General features: G+C 45.2%; 1 protein-coding gene across 2 annotated transcripts in view; it reads left to right on the top strand.

The window, feature by feature from the left end:
- The first annotated feature begins 3,253 nt into the window (after positions 1–3,253).
- The window catches only part of Acat1 (acetyl-CoA acetyltransferase 1), a 29,078-nt gene continuing 13,745 nt past the window's right edge, over positions 3,254–18,586 (top strand). The window contains exons 1-5 of one of the 2 annotated variants that reach the window (XM_063264936.1): positions 3,254–3,442; positions 13,813–13,860; positions 15,732–15,849; positions 16,302–16,397; positions 16,569–16,669. In XM_063264936.1, the coding sequence (XP_063121006.1) occupies positions 3,380–3,442; positions 13,813–13,860; positions 15,732–15,849; positions 16,302–16,397; positions 16,569–16,669 (426 nt within the window). In that variant the 5' untranslated portion in view covers positions 3,254–3,379. The remainder of the gene's footprint in view (positions 3,443–13,812; positions 13,861–15,731; positions 15,850–16,301; positions 16,398–16,568; positions 16,670–18,586) is intronic. The other variant, NM_017075.2, reaches the window with a different exon arrangement.

Raw genomic sequence — 18,586 nt, 5'->3', positions numbered from 1 at the left:
CCTTTCGCCAGACAACGGAATCCTGGTAATACTTAGTGTGCTGGACTAAGATGCTAATCTGTTAGTTTAGTCCTGGTTGTTCTGGAGCTCACCCTGCCTCCCTAGTGCTGGGATAAAAATGTATGTGCTGCAACATCTGCCTTAAGTTTTTGCTTCGTTTTCACAAAATTTTGAGGGGCTTGTGGCTGAACAGGTAAGAGCATTTGCTGCCTTGTCATAGGTCCTGGGCTTCATCCCCAGTGCCTACCTGGTGGCTCACAACTATCTGTAACTCCAGTTTTCAAGGATCCCAAGCCCTTGTCCTTCCTCACGGCCACCAGACATACATTTGGAGGACAGATGCATGCAGGCAAAACACTTATACATATCTGTTTTTAAAAATCACATAGGTCTCAAATGGTTAGCTTCAAGGTCTTAGAAAAATAACAATGTCAAAATCACAAAAATCAGGGCAGAAATCAAATGAAGAAGCTAGACAGGTGTTACATGTCTAGACTGCCAGGACAGGGGAGGCTGAGGCAGTAATATCACTTCAAGGTCTAGGCTAGCCTGGTCTCAGTGAGTTCCAGGCCAATTAGGGCTATGCAACAAAACCTTGTCTCAGGAAAAGACCAAAAAAAAAAAAAAATGAATAAGTAGAAACAAAGGAGAACAAAGGTCCAATGCCTTTTGAAAAAAACAAAAATGACAACCTCCAGCTGAATTAGCCAAAAGAGAAAAACATACAAAAAAAAATAAAATTAAAGGTGAAAAGAAATATTACAATAAACACTAGTGTCAGGACTATTTTGATAGCTTCTATTCCATCAAATTAGAAAATCTAGAAAAAAAAGTAAGTCTATAGACAGCTATGACCTGTTAAAGCAAAATCAAAGGACAAACCTAACAATGAGATTGAAGTAGTAAGGATTGGGTCATCGTGTCCGTGTAGCCCTAGCTGTCCTGGGACTGGCATTGTAGACCAGGCTGTCTTCAAACTCAGATCGACCTGTCTTTGTCTCCCAAATGCTGCAATTAAAGGTATTCACCGGGGCTGGGGATTTAGCTCAGTGGTAGAGCGCTTACCTAGGAAGCGCAAGGCCCTGGGTTCGGTCCCCAGCTCCGAAAAAAAGAACAAAAAAAAAAAAAAAAAAAGGTATTCACCACCATGCCCAGGACAGATGGCTTAGTGGGTGAAGCTTGCTGCCAATCCTGCAACCTGAGTTTGATCCCAGGTACTGTTATGAAAAGAGCACATTCTCCATCCAGCAAGTTTTTTTCTGATCTCCACGTTCCTGCTGTGGGACATTCATCCCTTCTTTGGCAGTTACATACACTCCAAAACAAAAACTCCAAAACTACAAGGTAAAACAAAAACCATGTTGGAGATGTGTAGACTTCTTATACAAGCCCATTCCAAAGCTTTGGCAGTCATCTAAGGTGTTTTGATAAGAGTATCTTAATGAGGAAAGCACACCCCCACCACCCAAGGGAACCATAGGCTTCATAGTGAATATGTAGCTTAGTAGAGTACTCCCTAGATTACATGAAGCCCTGGGTCCAATACCAACTGTATCCCCAGCAATCTAAAGGTGGAGGCGGGAGGAATATAAACTCAGGGTCATCTTTGACCACCTAGTGGGTACTCCTAGGCTGCATGAGACTGACTTTAAAAACAAAATAAGTGGGACTTATGTCTCAGCAGTTAAAATTACTAGCAGCTTTTAGAAAGGATCTGTGTTTAGTTCTTAAAACACACCTGACAGTTCCCAACTACCTATAACTTCAGTTCCAGGGGTCTTGACACCCTCTAATGCCCTCTTCAGGCACCTGTATGCACATAATACATGAAAGAACGTGCACATACACATACACACACTTTACACCAAAAGGGTCTGGGAAGATGACTCAGTGTGCAAACTGCATGCTTCACAATTGAGAATTTAAACCAACACCCATATAAAAAGCTAGGCATGGTGGCCCTCGATTGTATTCCGAGTGACACGGAAGGGGTTGGAAGAGAAGGAGCAGAGACAACGGCTTGTTAGCCAGCCATTCTAGTGAGCTCCAAGTGCAAGGATCGACCCTGTCTCACAAAACAAACAAAACAAAACCACCAAACAAAAAACAGCAGAGATGGGGCCGGAGAGATGGCTCAGCGGTTAAGAGCACTGGACTGCTCTTCCAGAGGTCCTGAGTTCAAATCCCAGCAAGCACATGGTGGTTCACAACCACCTGTAATGGGACCTGATGCCCTCTTCTGGTGTGTCTGAGGACGGCAACACTGTACTAAAATACATCAGATAAACCTTTTTTTAAAAAAAAGTTTAAAAAAAAGGCGGAGAGCTACACAATTACATAAAACAGGTTAACTTGAAGTAAATTGTTCAATGTGTATGTTGTGGTACCTTTTGTTTCACATAAAAGAAAATTAATGTTACAAGTCAGATCTGCTAGCCCCAACTGAAGATTAAAAGTCAGCTAATGGGCTAGGTATAGTGCTTTTAATCCCAGCACTAGGGAGGCAAAGACAGACAGATCTCTGAATTTAAGGCCATCCTGATCTACATAGTGAATCCTAGCATAGCCAGACTACACAGTGGGACCCTATTTAAAAACTAACCAAACAAAACCCAAACAAAACAACCGCCCAACTAACCTTAGCAATGGGTTCCACAAATAGGAAAATTATCATTTAACTAATATCAGTTAATGCATAGAGGGTTTTTGTTTCGTTTTAATTTTTTGGAGACAAGGTCTCCGTTTGTGGTTTTAGTGATTTGGGGACTCGCTATGTGGACCAGGCTGGCCTCGAACTCATAGCGCTCCACCTACCTCTTTCCTGAGTGTGTCCTACCACACGCAGCCTACAGGGAGTTTCTCTGAAAGTTATGTAATCTTATTACTCAGTGAAGTTTAGATAGTAATATGTATTTTACTTAGCATCCTACAGAAAAACAACTTCAAAATTCTCTTAACATAGTAATTGGTTTATTTGTATTATAAATAAATGTAACTGGAATTGCTGGATACGTTTACCAAAATCCTTTGTCTGGATAGATACAGTCACACGGTCAGGCGCAGCAGAGTGAATGGAAAGTCTGGGACTGTATGGAAACAACAGGCATCAAGAGCTTAAAAGCGGTTTAGGCTGCACCAGCCAGGTGTCAAGCCTCGTGGTCATTAGTCCATTTTTGTCCAGGAGAGCCTCTCCTCTGTCCTCCTGCCAAGCGCCAGGCCCCGCCCCTGGCTACGGGCCAATCGCCGCTGAGAGCAGCGATCTCTGACTGCTATTGGAGGAGAGGGCCGGGGCGGTGCCCGCCACGACGTCGTGGGGTCTGCTGTGGGAAGTGGAAGCAGCTGCGCGTCTCTCTGCCCTTGACAAGCTTTTCCGGTCTCCATGGCTGCCCTGGCGGTTCTACACGGCGTCGTCCGCAGGCCTCTGCTCCGCGGGCTGCTGCAGGTGAGCAGGTTCAATTCCGGGGGTGGACTGGATTCTGGGGAGCCCGCTCCCCGCCTGAGAGGTCCGTCCTCGCGGGCCACAGTGCTCTGCAAGAGCGCCTCGGGTGTCTAGTGGCCGCGTAGTCGTGTGTCCACCAGTCTGTCTTTGCTGCTGTCGCACACCGCACCGCACCGGCTGTGCAGTAAGGCGTGGGTCTGGCCCGGCGCGATCCCAGGCTGCAGAGAGATGAGTCTGCAGGCCTAAGGAGTTTCTGAGACGTTTAAAGCATACCAGTGACCTTGTGGTTTTCTTTTCCTTGTATTTTTATATGTTTGTTTGTTTGGTTGTTTTTTTTTTTTTTTTGGTTGTGAGCCTAGCCTTTTAACGGCTGAGCTATCTCTCCAGCCCTGGTTTGTATTTTTGATACAGGTTTTTCTGTGTAACCCTGGCTGTCCTAGAACTCCCTATCTCTCTCTAGACCAGCCTGGCCTCGAACTCATTATCCTTCCTCCGCCTCTAGAGTGCTGGGATTAAAGGCATGCGCTACCACCTGGCAACCTTTGGTTTAATTATTGGTCTTAATGAGGGCTCAGGGCTTAATGATTGTCACTACATGACAATCAAAAGATTGTTTTAAAACTAACAAGCTGGTTACTGAGACGGTATAGGAAATAAATGGTATTTGGAGTGAGTGCCTCTCTTGTGTTCCGTGAACACCTGGTACTTTCCAAAGGTGGCATTCCAGATAGCGTTTGCCAGTCTTTAAGAGTCTGCAGTTACCTTTGCCCACTTTTTGTTTCTGTAATGAGCAGGGCTCCCTGAACTGGATAGTTCTGGCAATAGGAGCTGAAAGAGAGCAGGGGGCTGGAAGCTGAGGGGAAACAAACTATAAAATGAACCTTACTTGAGTTGCTGGTGTCTCCAGTTCCAGCAACTCTACAGGCCAGGGCAAGAAAAGCTTGAGATCAAGGGTTTCAACCCACGTGGGCAATGTGGAGACACCCAGTCTCAGGAAGATAAAAAAAAAAAAAAATAAATCCTGGGTGATTGCAGTAATAGGAAAGCCAGAAGGCTAGTTTATTTTCTCGTCTAGAGATGGGCAGTACCTCACCCATAAAATAAGTGTTCCTAATAAAGACTCATGTGCCTTTTTCCTTCTAATCCTTCCTTCTCTTCCCCTCCCTTCTCTTACCTGCTCCCCCTTTCGTTCCCCCATCCCCCACTATTACTCTCTTTCTACTGGTTTTATAGTCTAGGCCATCTGGCTTTGAACTTCTCACTCCCTACCTCAGCCTCTGGATTATCTGGGATTGAAAGTGCAGGCCATAATGCCCAGAGGAGTTCTTGATCAGTTCGTAAGTTTCCGCTGGGACAGCTGGAGAAATTACAGTGAAATTAAGTTAACTGTGATGCTGAATGGAGGTTCCTAGGTGAATTAATCAGATAAGCCAAGTACTCAAGCTGTGCGAGCAAAAGTGTGCAGAGCCTTCTTAGTTTACACTGAGGATTTTATAACCAAGTGCAAATTATCTTCTGCATGGGAAAAGTGAGTCTGAACTGGTGTGGTGGAGTCCATCTATATGCAATCCCACACTGAAGAAGCTGAGGCAGGAGGATTGTGATTTGAGGCTACCCTGGGCTGCATAGTGAGATGGTCTCAAAGCAGTGCAACCAGAATAAAATTGATCAAAGTATAGAACTCCAGTCTGAAGGAGGGATTTCTGCACAATATCAAAAGCAATTTATCAATGAGTTTCCTCTGAGTCCTGGATTTGGGGCCTTCTTTATAGTCTTCTTCTCTGGGTCCCAGGGACTTAAATCTGTCTCTTCCCAGCATTAATTTTTATACAGTCTAGTTGCTTGTGTTCTGGGCTCTTTTTACTAACTATAGGTCATATAGCATGTGCCATGCACCCTCTCCCCTTTATGTTGGGTATTACTCTAAGATGGTCTCCAGAATGCATCTTGAGTTCCGGAATTAACAGTCAGGTGCCACATCATGCTTGGGACTGAATCCAAGTTCTCCAGTCCAGTTCACTCTTTTGAACTTTAGAAATGAATGATTGGATGTCCCTTTAATTAAATTAAGCAGTCACTTATGTAACCATAGAAATCTTTCTGAAAAGAATTTTTCATATTCTGTGCCATATTGTGGAATAGAAATTGACCTTTCACCCATTGTGTGGGCTCTTTAACCTTCGCTTTCAAGCACACAAAGCCTCTCTATGGTCAACAAACCGTTATGGGACTTTATCTGTTATCTTTACCTGTTATCTGTCTGTTTTTGATTTTTTTTTTTCAGACTGGTTTCCTCTTTGAATCCTTGACCTGGAATTCACTCTGTAGACCAGGCTGGTCTCAAACTTTGATACTGACCTGCTTCTGCCTCCTGAGTGCTGGGACTAAAGGCGCAACCATCACCATCCAGCTGTCTGGGTTTTTAACTCAAGTCTTGTGTAGCCCATGCTGGCCTTGGATTCCTGATCTTTTTCCTCCACATCCTGAGATGCTAGGAGTGCCTAGCATGTTGGGCAGGGCTTACAATTATTTTAACATACAGGATTTGCCTGTAATTTTTTTTCTGTGTCTGATTATACCTATACCTACAAAGGAGAAAAAAAAATTAGGGTTACTGTTGACTGACCTGACCAGTGAAGTAAATGATCACTGCCCAACAAGAGATGCCGTGCTCTGGGAGGAGAAGTACCTCCGGTTCCTGAGGGCTGTTATTCTTTTAGTAAGCTAGAGATTTATAATAGTCTAAATGCCAAAAGGAGAGGCCCTAGAGGACTTGACAGCCTTTCCCTGGTTTGTGACTTCAGATGCTGGATCTGCCAGGCTGCCAGGGCTTTAGACTCCTGTTTGTGACAGGAGACCAACAGTACCCATGGGTGCTCCTGACTTTAAGGTATTCCGGATCCTGTGTCGAGCCCTTCTGTACCTCCTAACAGTAGCCACGCTCAATGTTGCCTGCCCCCTTCCCCACCTTCTACTCTTGCCTGCTGTGGCTAGAGCTTTCTTAGGAAAGCGGCTGGGGCAGGATCCATGTCTGCAGCTGTGTGCGAAGCCTCAGTTCATGTGCCTACTCCTGCATGTCACCCAGCATGTCTGTCTGGTTTTGTGTCAGCCAGACACAAGTTAAAGTCATCAAAGAGAAAGGAGCCTTGGGTGAGGAAATGCCTTCATGAGATATTTTCTCAATTAGTGATCAGTGGAGGAGGGCCCAGTCTACTGTGGGTGGTTTCATCCCTGGGTTGGTAGCCCTGTGTTCCATAAGAAAGCAGGCTGAGCAAGCCAAGGGAGCAGGCCAGTAAGCAGCACCCTTCCATGGCCTCTGCATCAGCTCCTGCCATCAGGTTCCTGTCCTGTTTAAGTTCCTGTCCTGACTTCCTTTGGTGATGAACAGCAATGTGGAGGTGTAAGCTGATTAAACCGTTTCCTCCCCAGCTTGCTTTTGGTCATGATGTTTTCTCAAAGCAATAGAAACCCTAAGGCACCCAAGGAGTGACATTAGGGCCTCAGCAAGCATCCTTCCATGGAGCTCTGCTCTCAGCCCTGCCCTGTCCTCTCTTCCTGGGTTTAGTATATGCTGCCTGTTCTCCACAATGGGCTGGCCGTTGCCCTGTGCCTCAAATGCCTAGTTCTCCCTAAGGCTGACTCTGCTTTTCAGTTCTATGGCAATTCCAGAGAGGCTTTTTGACCGTGTCAGATAGATGGGCTGCAGCTACTCTGGGCTTCTTGTTTGCTGCTTCTTGTTTGCTTTCTTTCTTTCTTTCTTTTTTTCTTTCTCTCTTTCTTTCTTTCTTTCCTTAAAGATTTATTCATTTATTATATATAAGTACACTGTAGCTGTCTTCAGATACACCAGAAAAGGACATCGGATCTTTTTACAGATGGTTGTGAGCCACCGTGTGGTTGCTGGGAATTGAACTCAGGACCTCTGGAAGAGCAGTCAGTGCTCTAACCACTGAGCCATCTCTCCAGCCCTGTTTGCTGCTTTCTTAAAGCATCACTGGGAACATGTTTTTCAGCCCTGTTAGTAAACATCAGACTTTGTTCTCAGACCTGGTTAGCACCTGCGACCCTCACCAAAACAAGTAAACAGTATCCTGTCATTCATTCTGAGGGAGGAATTGATGGTGCCAACATAAGAAAGAGCTAAAAAAGTAGAGGTCAGATTTGTTATATATTATCTAGAAATAGGGTCAGGCTACCCTAGGACTTGTTATAGAGTCCCGGCTATCCTTGAGCTCAGGATTCTCCTGCCTCTGCTTCGCTAATGCTGGAATTACAGGCGTGTGCCATCATGCTTAGTAGCCCAACTTTAAATAAAGTAATTAAAGAAAACCTTGTAGGGTTTGTCATTTGAGTTTTGACATGAAGAATAAAAACAGACCAGCTGGGGCAGAGGGATGGCTCAGTGGGAGAGAGGGGAGAGAGTGACAGCCCTGGTTCAGACCCCTGGACTCACACTGAGTGATCCACCTCTGTAATCCCAGCGCTCCTGCAGTGACATGGGGGATGGAGACGGGAGAACTGCCTGCCACAGTGGCAGGGACAAGAGAGGCTCTGTCTACCTCAGACAGTTTGGAAGGTAGGCACTAACTCCCAGTGACTTAATGTATGCCACGATGAATGCACTTTCTGTTTGTCTGTCTCTCTGTCTCTCTGTCTCTCTGTCTCTCTGTCTCTGTCTCTCTGTCTCTGTCTCTCTGTCTGTCTGTCTGTCTCTCTCTCTCTCTCTCTCTCTCACACACACACACACACACACACACACACACACCAGAGTCAGCTCCATTGTGCTGCCAAGGCGAGGTTCAGGGCCCGCTCTCCTGAGTGTACTGCTGGTGATAGATGGGGCAGGTTCTCCAGAGTACAGCATCCAGTGAGGGGCAGGACCAGTTATGCACAGCCCTTGGACATACAGGGTCCCTGGTGACTGTCCCAACCAGGGACAGCCCATGTTCTCTAGTGGTCATATGAGTCATGGACAATAACACCAACCCCTGCCACTGCATAGCCACAACTCATACATGTCCCTCAGAAGCACCTTGGGCCAGGACCTCGCCGTGGCCCCATGTGGTGGGGCCGGCCACTCACAGCAGGCTTCTTATCTCCACACCCGAGTCTCCAGTTCTGTTTCTCTTCAAAATGCTCAAGCTGCTGCAGTTGTGTTTCTCTCCCCATCTGACCGCCACATACTCCCACATTTTGTATTGGCTGCCACTGGATGCCCACGAGGCTGGTGTGCCCCTGGGTGACATCCTCCATTCATGCCATGTGGTATGGCAGCAAGCAGGTGCCTATGGCCGTGAGCTGGAGGGCAGGTCTGTGGGTGGCCTGGTAGTCCACAGGTCTCTGTCTGTGCTGCCTGGACTTGATTTGATTTGTTTTGATTTGATTTTCTGAGTCCTAGACATTAAACAGCTTTGGCCACCAAGCCAGGCATCAGGCTAGGATGAACGAAGGATGCCATCCGCTCTGCCGTCCCCTGACTGACAGAAGAACAACACCAGCACCCACTTTGCCCATTGCTGGGGTCTGGTGCACGGGGTGGATGGATGGGTAGATGATAAATAGATCTTTTAAAAGTAGAGACAGGGATAGTACCAGCCTCCGTCCCATTCCATAAAGGTGTCCATTGTTTTCTCTCCCCCAGGCTGGTGATTAGAGCCACATCCACGCCTGGGTAAAATATCCACACATATGACTATATATGAGTATGTTTCATAAAACTGGCTTTGCATGTGCTTAGAGAGAAAACCATCTATTAAACAGGGCTGCTTTTATGTGTAGGCAATAAATTCCTTAACCCAGCATTGATAACCGTAGTAGTCGGATCTTACAGGGACCCAGACGACCATGCAGTATCTGAAGCATTTATTTGTTTTTGTTCCAGACAGTATTGACCTGGTTTAGAGCCAACAGTGGTAAAGTGGCAAAGGTAACAGGAAGCAAGACCAAGGAGACATTGCAGGCCACGAGAGATGGCAAAGTTCACAGTGTGTGGGCTGTGTGTTCAGTTAAATGTTGCAGGCAAGAGGAGTTGGGGTGCAGTTATATGCTTATGAATGATCCACAAGGAAGAGAGGAAGGATATAGGAGAGGGTGAATATGGCACAAGAGCCACAGTAGACACACGGGGACGGACCCTTCAGTGAAAATGAGCCAGACACCTGCAAGAAAAGAGGGACACAGCCCCACTTTACCTCAGCTAAAGGAATTAGTCTGGGGTGGTACTGGGATTAGACCCAGGTTCTTGCCTATACTAATTACACACACTGCCACTAAGCTGCACCCTGCGTTCAGAAAGGGAAATGTTTGAAGAGATGTAATAGATAAATCCTTGGACAGTCACAGACAGGAAACATGTGCAGCTGGCCGTGCTAGGCTCTAAGGAGAAAATACTAACCAAGGACCCTCCTGCCTCTTGCAGTGTGCCACCGTCCTGGTTCTAGAGTATGCTTGTGCTGTACCTTTCATTCTCTACTAGTTCTTCTCCCTCTGGGCTCTAGCCTCTGCCTTTACCTGCTGTTGGCTGTGGTGCTGACTGGCTCCGGGCCCTCATCATGAGTCAGCTGGAAAGTTTAGATATATATGTTCAGGCAGGACAAAGGGTTTAGTCTGTGAAAAATCCAAGTTCTTGGGTCTTCATGAGCTTTCACTGCACACTGTAACTGCTGCCAGCTGCGGTCTGATCTGAATATGCACAGCAGACTGTGAAAGTCAGGCTTGCTGACCTCACAGCCCAGCTGCAGAACAGGCGGGGTTTGAACCCTGCCCTACATTTTCAGAACTCCCTCTGTTGACATTCGTTTCTACAAATAGTGTGGAAAGAGTTAAGGTGTTTCCCCTTCTGTTCTGAGTGTAGTGCAGAGGGAACCAGAACCACACACACGCCAAGCCTTCACTGTACCACTGAGCTACACTTCCAGCGCCCCCCCCCCCTTATGTAAGAATTATCTGGCAATTTAGGCCATGTTGCATGATGTATGTTTGCCTTGTGTCAATCAAGAGGCTCCTGTTGGAAGGGCTTGGGGAGTTAACAGCAAGTTTTCCTTAAATTGTTTTTAAAATAGATGTTCTGTCTTGCAGGCTTTAAAAAATATTTGTGTGAGTGAGCGTGTGTGTGTGTGTGTGTGTGTGTGTGTGTGTGTGTGTGTGTGTGTGTGTGTGGGACCCAGCCTAGGTCCTATGAAAGAGTAGCAAGGTCTCTTAACCACTGTCTTCTGCCTACTTTAAAAAATACTTAGGGGGCTGGAGAGATGGCTCAGCGGTTAAGAGCACCGACTGCTCTTCCAGAGGTCATGAGTTCAATTCCCAGCAACCACATGGTGGCTCACAACCATCTGTAATGGAATCCGATGCCCTCTTCTAGTGTATCTGAAGACAGCTACAGTGTACTTGTATATGATAAATAAATAAATCTTTAAAAAAAAATAAAAAATAAAAAATACTTAACAGGGGCTGGAGAGACGGCTCAGTGGTTAAGAGCACTGATTGCTCTCCAGAGGTCCTGAGTTCAATTCCCAGCAACCACATGGTGGCTCACAATCATCTGTAATGGGATCTGATGCCCTTTTCTGGTGTGTTTAAAGACAGCTACAGTGTACTCATATAAATAAAAATAAAAATCTTTTAAAACATTTTTAAAAATTAAACAATATTTTGTGTGAAACTTTTAATATTACATGATTAAGAACTTAAATTGGGCTGGAGAGGTGGCTCAGCGGTTAAGAGCACCCGACTGCTCTTCCAGAGGTCCTGAGTTCAATTCCCAGCAACCACATGGTGGCTCACAACCATCTGTAATGAGATCTGGTACCTTCTTCTGGTGTGTCTGAAGACAGCTACAGTGTACTTATAGATAATAAATAAATAAATCTTTAAAAAAAAGAGCAGTCGGGTGCTCTTAACCGCTGAGCCATCTCTCCAGCCCCCCAAAAAAAGAACTTAAATTATAGTTTTTTTTTCAGGAAGCTAATGTTGTAAAATTATAAAAAGACTGACTGTCTTTTACCCCTTCTGGATCTGGCATCGCAGTGCCCCAAGATTTCTGGTAGATATCTTGCCAGCAACACACATCCCAACTCTGCGGCGGCCCAGCCCAGCCACCCACACTCCTTACACTTAAATCACCATAGGAAAGAACACACAGCACAATAACCTCTGACTCAATTGATAAGTTAAATACCTACCTAGACATACAAAGCCCTGTACACATCCATCCCTTAAGAATATTCATAACAACCTGTAAATACACAGAGTGGAATCTTCCATGTTCTCTCCCTCAGCGGCTTCTCTGCTCCCTTTTCTTCTCTAGGCCTTTCCGTCCCAGTCTCCTCCCCTTCTCTCAAACTTTTCTCCTGCCCATCCTTCCTTCTCCTGTCCAATGACAGGCCTCTTTCTATCCCGTACCTGTCTTCACCTGTGTAATGAAATCATCCCATAAGCTAAGGCAGGAGGAGTGTGCATTCAAGGCTGCTTTGGGTCTCTGTGAGTTTGAGGTCAGCCTGGGCTTTACAAAGTTTTCTCAAAGACGCAGCCCAAGGCTAGAAATGCAGTTCAGCCCCTAGAGTGACTGGTGTGTGCAAAGCCCGGGGTTTGACCCATCTCCAAAGAAATCAAGAGTGGTAGTTCAATTCTGTAATCTCAACACTGGGGAGGTAGAGAGGCAAGAGAATCAGAAATTCAGCATATAGTAAGTTTGAAGCCAGCCTGGTTCACATGAAATTCTGTCTCAAACCACAGCAACACAAACAAACAAAAACCCTCAAAACAAAACCACTATATTTTATTAAGTATTTATTTTTATAAGTTTAATTTTATTTTGTTTTACTTATTCATTTTATGTCCTGCTCACTGGTCCCCTCCCGGTCATCCCCCCCTCAACACACACACAAATCTTTCTCCCATTCCCCTTCCCCTTCACCTCTGAGAAGATGAGGGCCCTCCTGGTTATGCCTTCTGTCCTGGCACTTCAGGTCTCTGTGAGGCTAGGCGCATCCTCTCCCCCTGTGGCCAGACAAGGCAGCATAGCTAGAAGAATGCCTCTCATATCCCACGTACAGGCCACAGCTTTTGGGATAGCCCTGTTTCAGTTGTTCAGGACCCACATGAAGGTCAAGCTGCTCATCTGCTGTTTATGAGCAGGGAGGTCCAAATACCAACGACCCAAATAACCCAGCTAAAACATGGGGTATGGAACCAAACAGTTCTCAATAGAAGAATCTCGAATGGCTGAGGAACAGCTAAAGAAATGTTTCTTAGTCATCAGGGAAATGCAAATCAAAGCAACCACAAGGTACCGTCTTACATCATCAGCATGGCTAAGGTCAAAAACTCAAGAGAGAGTACATGGGGCAAGGACGTGGAGCAAGGGGAGCACTCCTCCACTGCTGGTGGGAGTGCAAACCAGTGTAAACATTTTGAAAATTAATTTGGAGTTTTCTCAGAATATTGGCAACAGTTCTACCTCAAGACCCAGCTATACCTGGGCATTTTCCTAAAAGATGCTTCAACACCTCACAACCTGTCTACTTTATAAGTAAGGATCTTTGGGGTTTTTTTTAAGAATTATTTTATTTATATAATGTATATGAGTACACTGTAACTGCCTTCAGACACACCAGAAGAGGGCATCAGATCTCATTACAGATGGTTGTGAGCCACCATGTGGAGCTGGGATTTGAACTCAGAACCTCTGGGAGAACAGTCAATGCTCCTAACCACTGAGCCGTCTCTTCAGCCCCTGTGTCTTTGTCGTTGTTTTATATTTACTTAAGAAGTTTTAGGGGCTAGAAAGACGGCCCTGTGGTTTTTCTGGCTGTTCTTGCAGAGGAACTGGTTCAATTCCTACTACCCACCTAATACCACCTATACAACCCTCTATGTCCAGTCCTGGAGTATCTGATGTCCACAGCATAAATGCCGTACACAGACACACATGCAGACAAAACACCCACAGCCAAATGACAGTTCTCCAAAAGTTAAAGTGCATGTTTCCAATGAACAGCTTGCTAGAAAAGTAATATTTAAGCTGGGCAGTGATGTCACACGCCTTTAATCCCACCCCTCAGGAGGCAGAAGCAGGTACGTCTCTCAGTGTGAGACCAACCCGGGTCTACAGTGTGAGTTCTAGGACAGCCAGGGTTACACAGAGAAACCCTGTCTAGAAAAAGAAAAAACAAAAAAAAAAAAAAACAACAAAAGAAAGGAAATGTTGGTCATAACTATTTTCTTTATGATTTATAAGAGCGGCGTATGCAGACTGTGGAAAACTTGGAAATAAAAGTTTACAAATGAAGAAAATCTCCTTGATTGTATTATTGCTAAGTATAAAATTAATGGATGAATTTTTAAATATTATAACATAAACATTTGCCTTACAGGAAGTAAGATGCCTGGGACGAAGTTATGCATCCAAACCCACTTTGAATGTAAGTAAAGTTTAAATTACACCTTGAAGAATTTAAGCGAGTATTGCCATCAGAGACACACGTGTGGCTATGCAGGGGGCGCAGGCTTGTAGCATGAGCTCTTGGGAGGGGGAGGCCAGAGGCTTGGCTTGAGGATCACCAGCCCTGCCACAAGCGGACAAATCAAACCCAGTTGCACACATTTTTGCCTTGAATGTATTTGAAGATTAATGCTTATGCAGTGGTCAGGAAAGCTGACCATTCGTGTACTAAGTTCCTGCGTTCCCACAGAGGTGGTCCATTCAGCCTGTGAATAATTCTCTATAATACACCATGAAACAGTTTCCCTCCAGAACTGTGGCGCTCTCTCCCTTTATGATAAGGGACCCACATTATATGGTAGGTAGTACACTGCAGTGGACCCAAGAGCCTTGACAAGAGAGGAACTGACTGCCTAGGGGTTAACCCAAAAGGCCTTGACTTCATTTCCTAGTTACTGATTTCTGCCTTTGTCTGTAGGTTCCCAAAATGACATCAAGTCTTTCCATCTTGCTTTGTAGGAGATTGTAGGAACCAAACACGAGGAGAATGTGTGTCATGGCACTGACAAGGACTTACCTGCTCCTTATTTTGTAGTTAAGGAGATTACGGCTCTGGCTATGTCCTAACTGATACTGTTCATGTAGCCTACACATATGCATTGCTAGCCCGGACTTCGTGCTTTAGTAAAGGAGCTTTTGGTCTGTGTTGTTTGTTTTTTAGTTTAAAAGGTTAATGGTACTGAAGAGATGGCTAAGAGCATTTGCAGCTCTCTAGAGGACCTGTACTTAGTTCCCAGTAACCAAGTTAGGCCATTCTTAACCACATGTACCTGAATTCCAAGGGACCTGACACTCTCTTCTGGCCTCCTCTTAGCCTCTAAGGGCCCCTGCCCCCCACATATATATAGCATTCACATATCTACACACTCTGTGTGTGTGTCTGTGTGCTCTGTGTGGGGACCTCACGTAGTTGGAGTCCCAGGTATTTGTGAGGCACCGTGCTTGTTACAGAGGTGCTGTGATTTGATTCTTGTTTCTCGGGTTTATACAGTGTACATTCTTAACCATTGAGCTATTTCTTCAGCCTCAGTGTTGTTTGTCAAAGCAGTTTTTTTTTTTTATATATTATAAAGTTACCACTTTTAAAAGTTTTTAAAACTTTATTATTGCTGGGTGTAAACCTTTACCCCCAGCACCCAGGAGGCAGAGTTAGGCCATCTCTGATTTCATGACTACTCAGATCTAGATAGCAAGTCCCACGTGGCCAGAGTTACATGTCAAGAAAACAATCCCTCCCAAAACAAAGTTATTTGGGGCTTATATGTGTGTGTAACACACACTCTCGAGTGTGCACATGTGGACATTTTTCCTGGGATCAAGCTCTCAGGTTGTCCAGGGATCATTGCAAATCTTTCCTGCTGAGTCACCTTGACTGCCTGAGATTTTATGACTTTGACCGAGCAGGATTGAAACTTAAGCTTCTGGCATTAAACATCCCGGAGAGAGCTGGGAAGGATTTTTATGTCTGCTTTAGAATTTGCCTTAATTTCTTCCTTCACCTCCCTGAGCCTCTCCATTGTATCCACACCCGCTCCCCCACCCTCTGTAAATCTATGGATTGAATGCAGGGCCTTGTGCATGCTGGACAAGCGCTCTGTCACTGAGCTCACTCTTGCCCTGTCTTTCCGTGGTGTCTTAAATTGTGGTGTGTCATGGTGTTTCCCACCTGCTCCAATATTATTTTAACACTTGCTGAATAATTATTTGTAAGTTGTCTGGGTACAAGTGTGTATTGAATGAAAGAGAATTTGAGTATGCCTATGTTGATGTTTACCTTTTGTGTCTTGCCAGGATGTGGTTATAGTGAGTGCTACACGAACTCCCATTGGATCCTTCCTGGGCAGCCTTGCCTCTCAGCCAGCCACCAAGCTTGGTACTATTGCAATTCAGGGAGCCATTGAAAAGGCAGGTCAGTGGCTGCACTGTTTCGGAATTGAGGGGGCAAATGATTGGATGACACATAACTGTTTTGCATTTACTGAATATATTCCTCTTAGAAATTACGTGGTTCTTACATATCTAAATGCCTTGTCATAGATACATAGAAATGAAACCTAAAACTAAGAGGAAGAGGAAATTATTTCTATGTCATGATATGTGCTTGGTAATCTTGATTATTAAGCTCAATACCGGGGCTGGACTTGGTTCAGTGTCCACATGGCAGCTCACAGCTGTCCTAAACTTTAGTTCCACGTGAGCCGATGCCCTCTTCTGGCCTCTCTGGGCACTGCGTGCACATGACACACAGGCATACATATAGGCAAAACACCGGTAAATATAAAATAAAAGCAAATGAAATGTTAAAAAGAAAAAAAAATGAGTTGAATAAACCCAGGACAATCCCTTTCGCTGTTTTAAAAGGGATTCCAAAAGAAGAAGTGAAGGAGGTCTACATGGGCAACGTCATCCAAGGGGGAGAAGGACAGGCCCCGACCAGGCAAGCTACACTGGGTGCAGGTATGGAAACACACACTTGCTTTTGTACTTAATGACCTTGAAAATGTCCTGGTCAGCTAAATCAGTAAATGCATAGCTCTTATAGAAATAAAATTTGCAGATCATAGTCACGAGGTCTGTTTAATTCTGTGGTGGTTTCTGCTTTTCTAAATGTGATTTATGTTGCTTTAGGTCTACCCATTGCCACTCCGTGCACCACAGTAAACAAGGTGTGTGCCTCAGGAATGAAAGCCATCATGATGGCCTCTCAAAGTCTTATGTGTGGACACCAGGTAAGGAGCCCCTCGCTTTGTCCGTCACTTGGAAGAACTCCACATTCTAAAATGCTAAGTGTCTAAGCACATTTCTGTTGCAGTGGTGAGATCTGTTCTTTATCCCTGTTGTATGTATCTCTGAGTGTTTTACCTGCGTGTGTTAGGGCATCATATGCATGCCTGGTGTTTAGAGGCCGGAAGAGGGCACTGGCTCCTCTGGAAGTGGAGTTAGAGCCGTGACTCACCATGTGGGTGCAGAAAATCAACCTCAGGTCCCAGGAAAGAGCAACATGTACTTTTACCTGCAGGGCCACACTTCTAACCCCGCCTCCTTTTAAACAGTATTTGTTTATGAGTATTTTGCCTTGCATGTATGTTTGTGCAACACACACATGCCTGGTGCACACGGAGATCAGGAAAGAATGTTGAATATCTTGTTGAGTGGTTCCAAACCACCATCTGGGTGCTGTGAATTGACCTGGGTCCTTGGAAGAGCATCAGGAGCTCTTAACCATTGACCGTGTGCCCAGCCTGGGTTTTCTTTGACTTTTTGAGACAGAGTTTCTGGGTAGCTTTGGCTGTCCTGGAACTTACTCTGTAGACCAGGCTGGCCTCAAACCCACAGAGATCCACCTACCTCTGCCTCCCAAGTGCTGGGGTTTAAAAAGGCGTGTACCATCATAGTCTGGAACCCTTTATTTTTTAAAATGTGTGAGTGTTTGTGTAATCAAATGCCACTTGTGAACAGGTCCTCTGGCGACTACAAGAGGATGTTGGATCCCCTGGGGCTAGAGTTACAGGTGGTTATGAGACGTCTGGTGTGGGTGTTAGAACTGAACTCCAGCCCTGAGATTCTTTTCAGTTAAACACATGCCCAATTTTAGCATTTATGAGATAGAGCAGGAGAATGCAAGTTTGAGGTCTGTTGGTTCAAATCTTATCTTTACCTAGGTGAGGAAGAGAGAGGCTGCTCTGGACTATGCTGTGACATTGAGGCTGTTTTCTGCCCGTGTCTGGCTTTAAGAGCTAGCACTTCATCAGTTTTCAGAGAGAAGGACATGGAAACAGCCACAGACACAAAGTCCCAGGGCGGGGTGAGAAAGACAGAGGTCTTTATTAGATCGCCTCCCTTCCTGGATGTTGTACCTACCACTGTGTATCACAACCAAGCGGAGAATAAGTGAGGCATGCTTTCACGCCACTTCTTACAAACACCAAGACACACACTTAGAGGCTGGAGAGATGGCTCAGTGGTCCAGAGCACTGGCTCTTCCTCCACAGGACTGGGTCCAGTTCCCAGCACCCATGTGTAGCTCATCTCTCTACTACAGTTTCAGGGCATTGGCGCCCTCGTCTGGCCTCTGTGGGGGTTAGGCCAAATGTGTACCTGGTACATGGTACACAGACACACAATACAGGCAGAACAATCATGCACATAACACACAGAAGATGGAAACAGGAAAGAACCACACATTTATGTTCTCTTTCAGAGGAGAAAAGAGTACACTGAGGTCTGAGCTACCGTGACAGGAACCTCATCACTGAGCAGTGTATGCAAACCCTAGAGACCTCACAGCTCTAGAAGGTGGAAAAGGGAAAAGCATTTTCTCACACTTCCCTCCGACTCTTAGTGTACCACCAGTTTGAATATTCTCTATTAAAAGCAGGGAAACCTTGGGCAGGTTATTTAACTTCAGTGCCCTACTTGATGTATTATAACTGTATACCTAACTCTCTCTATCTAAAACTATATATAACAGTATCTAAACATACTCTAGTGTGTACTTAGGATTTATAAGAATAGAGCAGTGAACTAGACAGCTTTGAAAAATCCTAAAAAAGAAAACCCCAAAAACCAAAAACCTGAAGAATTGTTGTATTCTTGGAAGTTGTCAATTGTTTTCCAAAACCTACCAGCTCCACTTTCCAAAGTTA

This window comes from Rattus norvegicus, chromosome 8 (genome assembly GCF_036323735.1).
Source record: "Rattus norvegicus strain BN/NHsdMcwi chromosome 8, GRCr8, whole genome shotgun sequence".
NCBI classification, from domain to species: Eukaryota; Metazoa; Chordata; class Mammalia; order Rodentia; family Muridae; genus Rattus; species Rattus norvegicus.
Note: the sequence above shows the minus strand (reverse complement) of the source record. Positions and strands in the feature narration are given on the sequence as shown.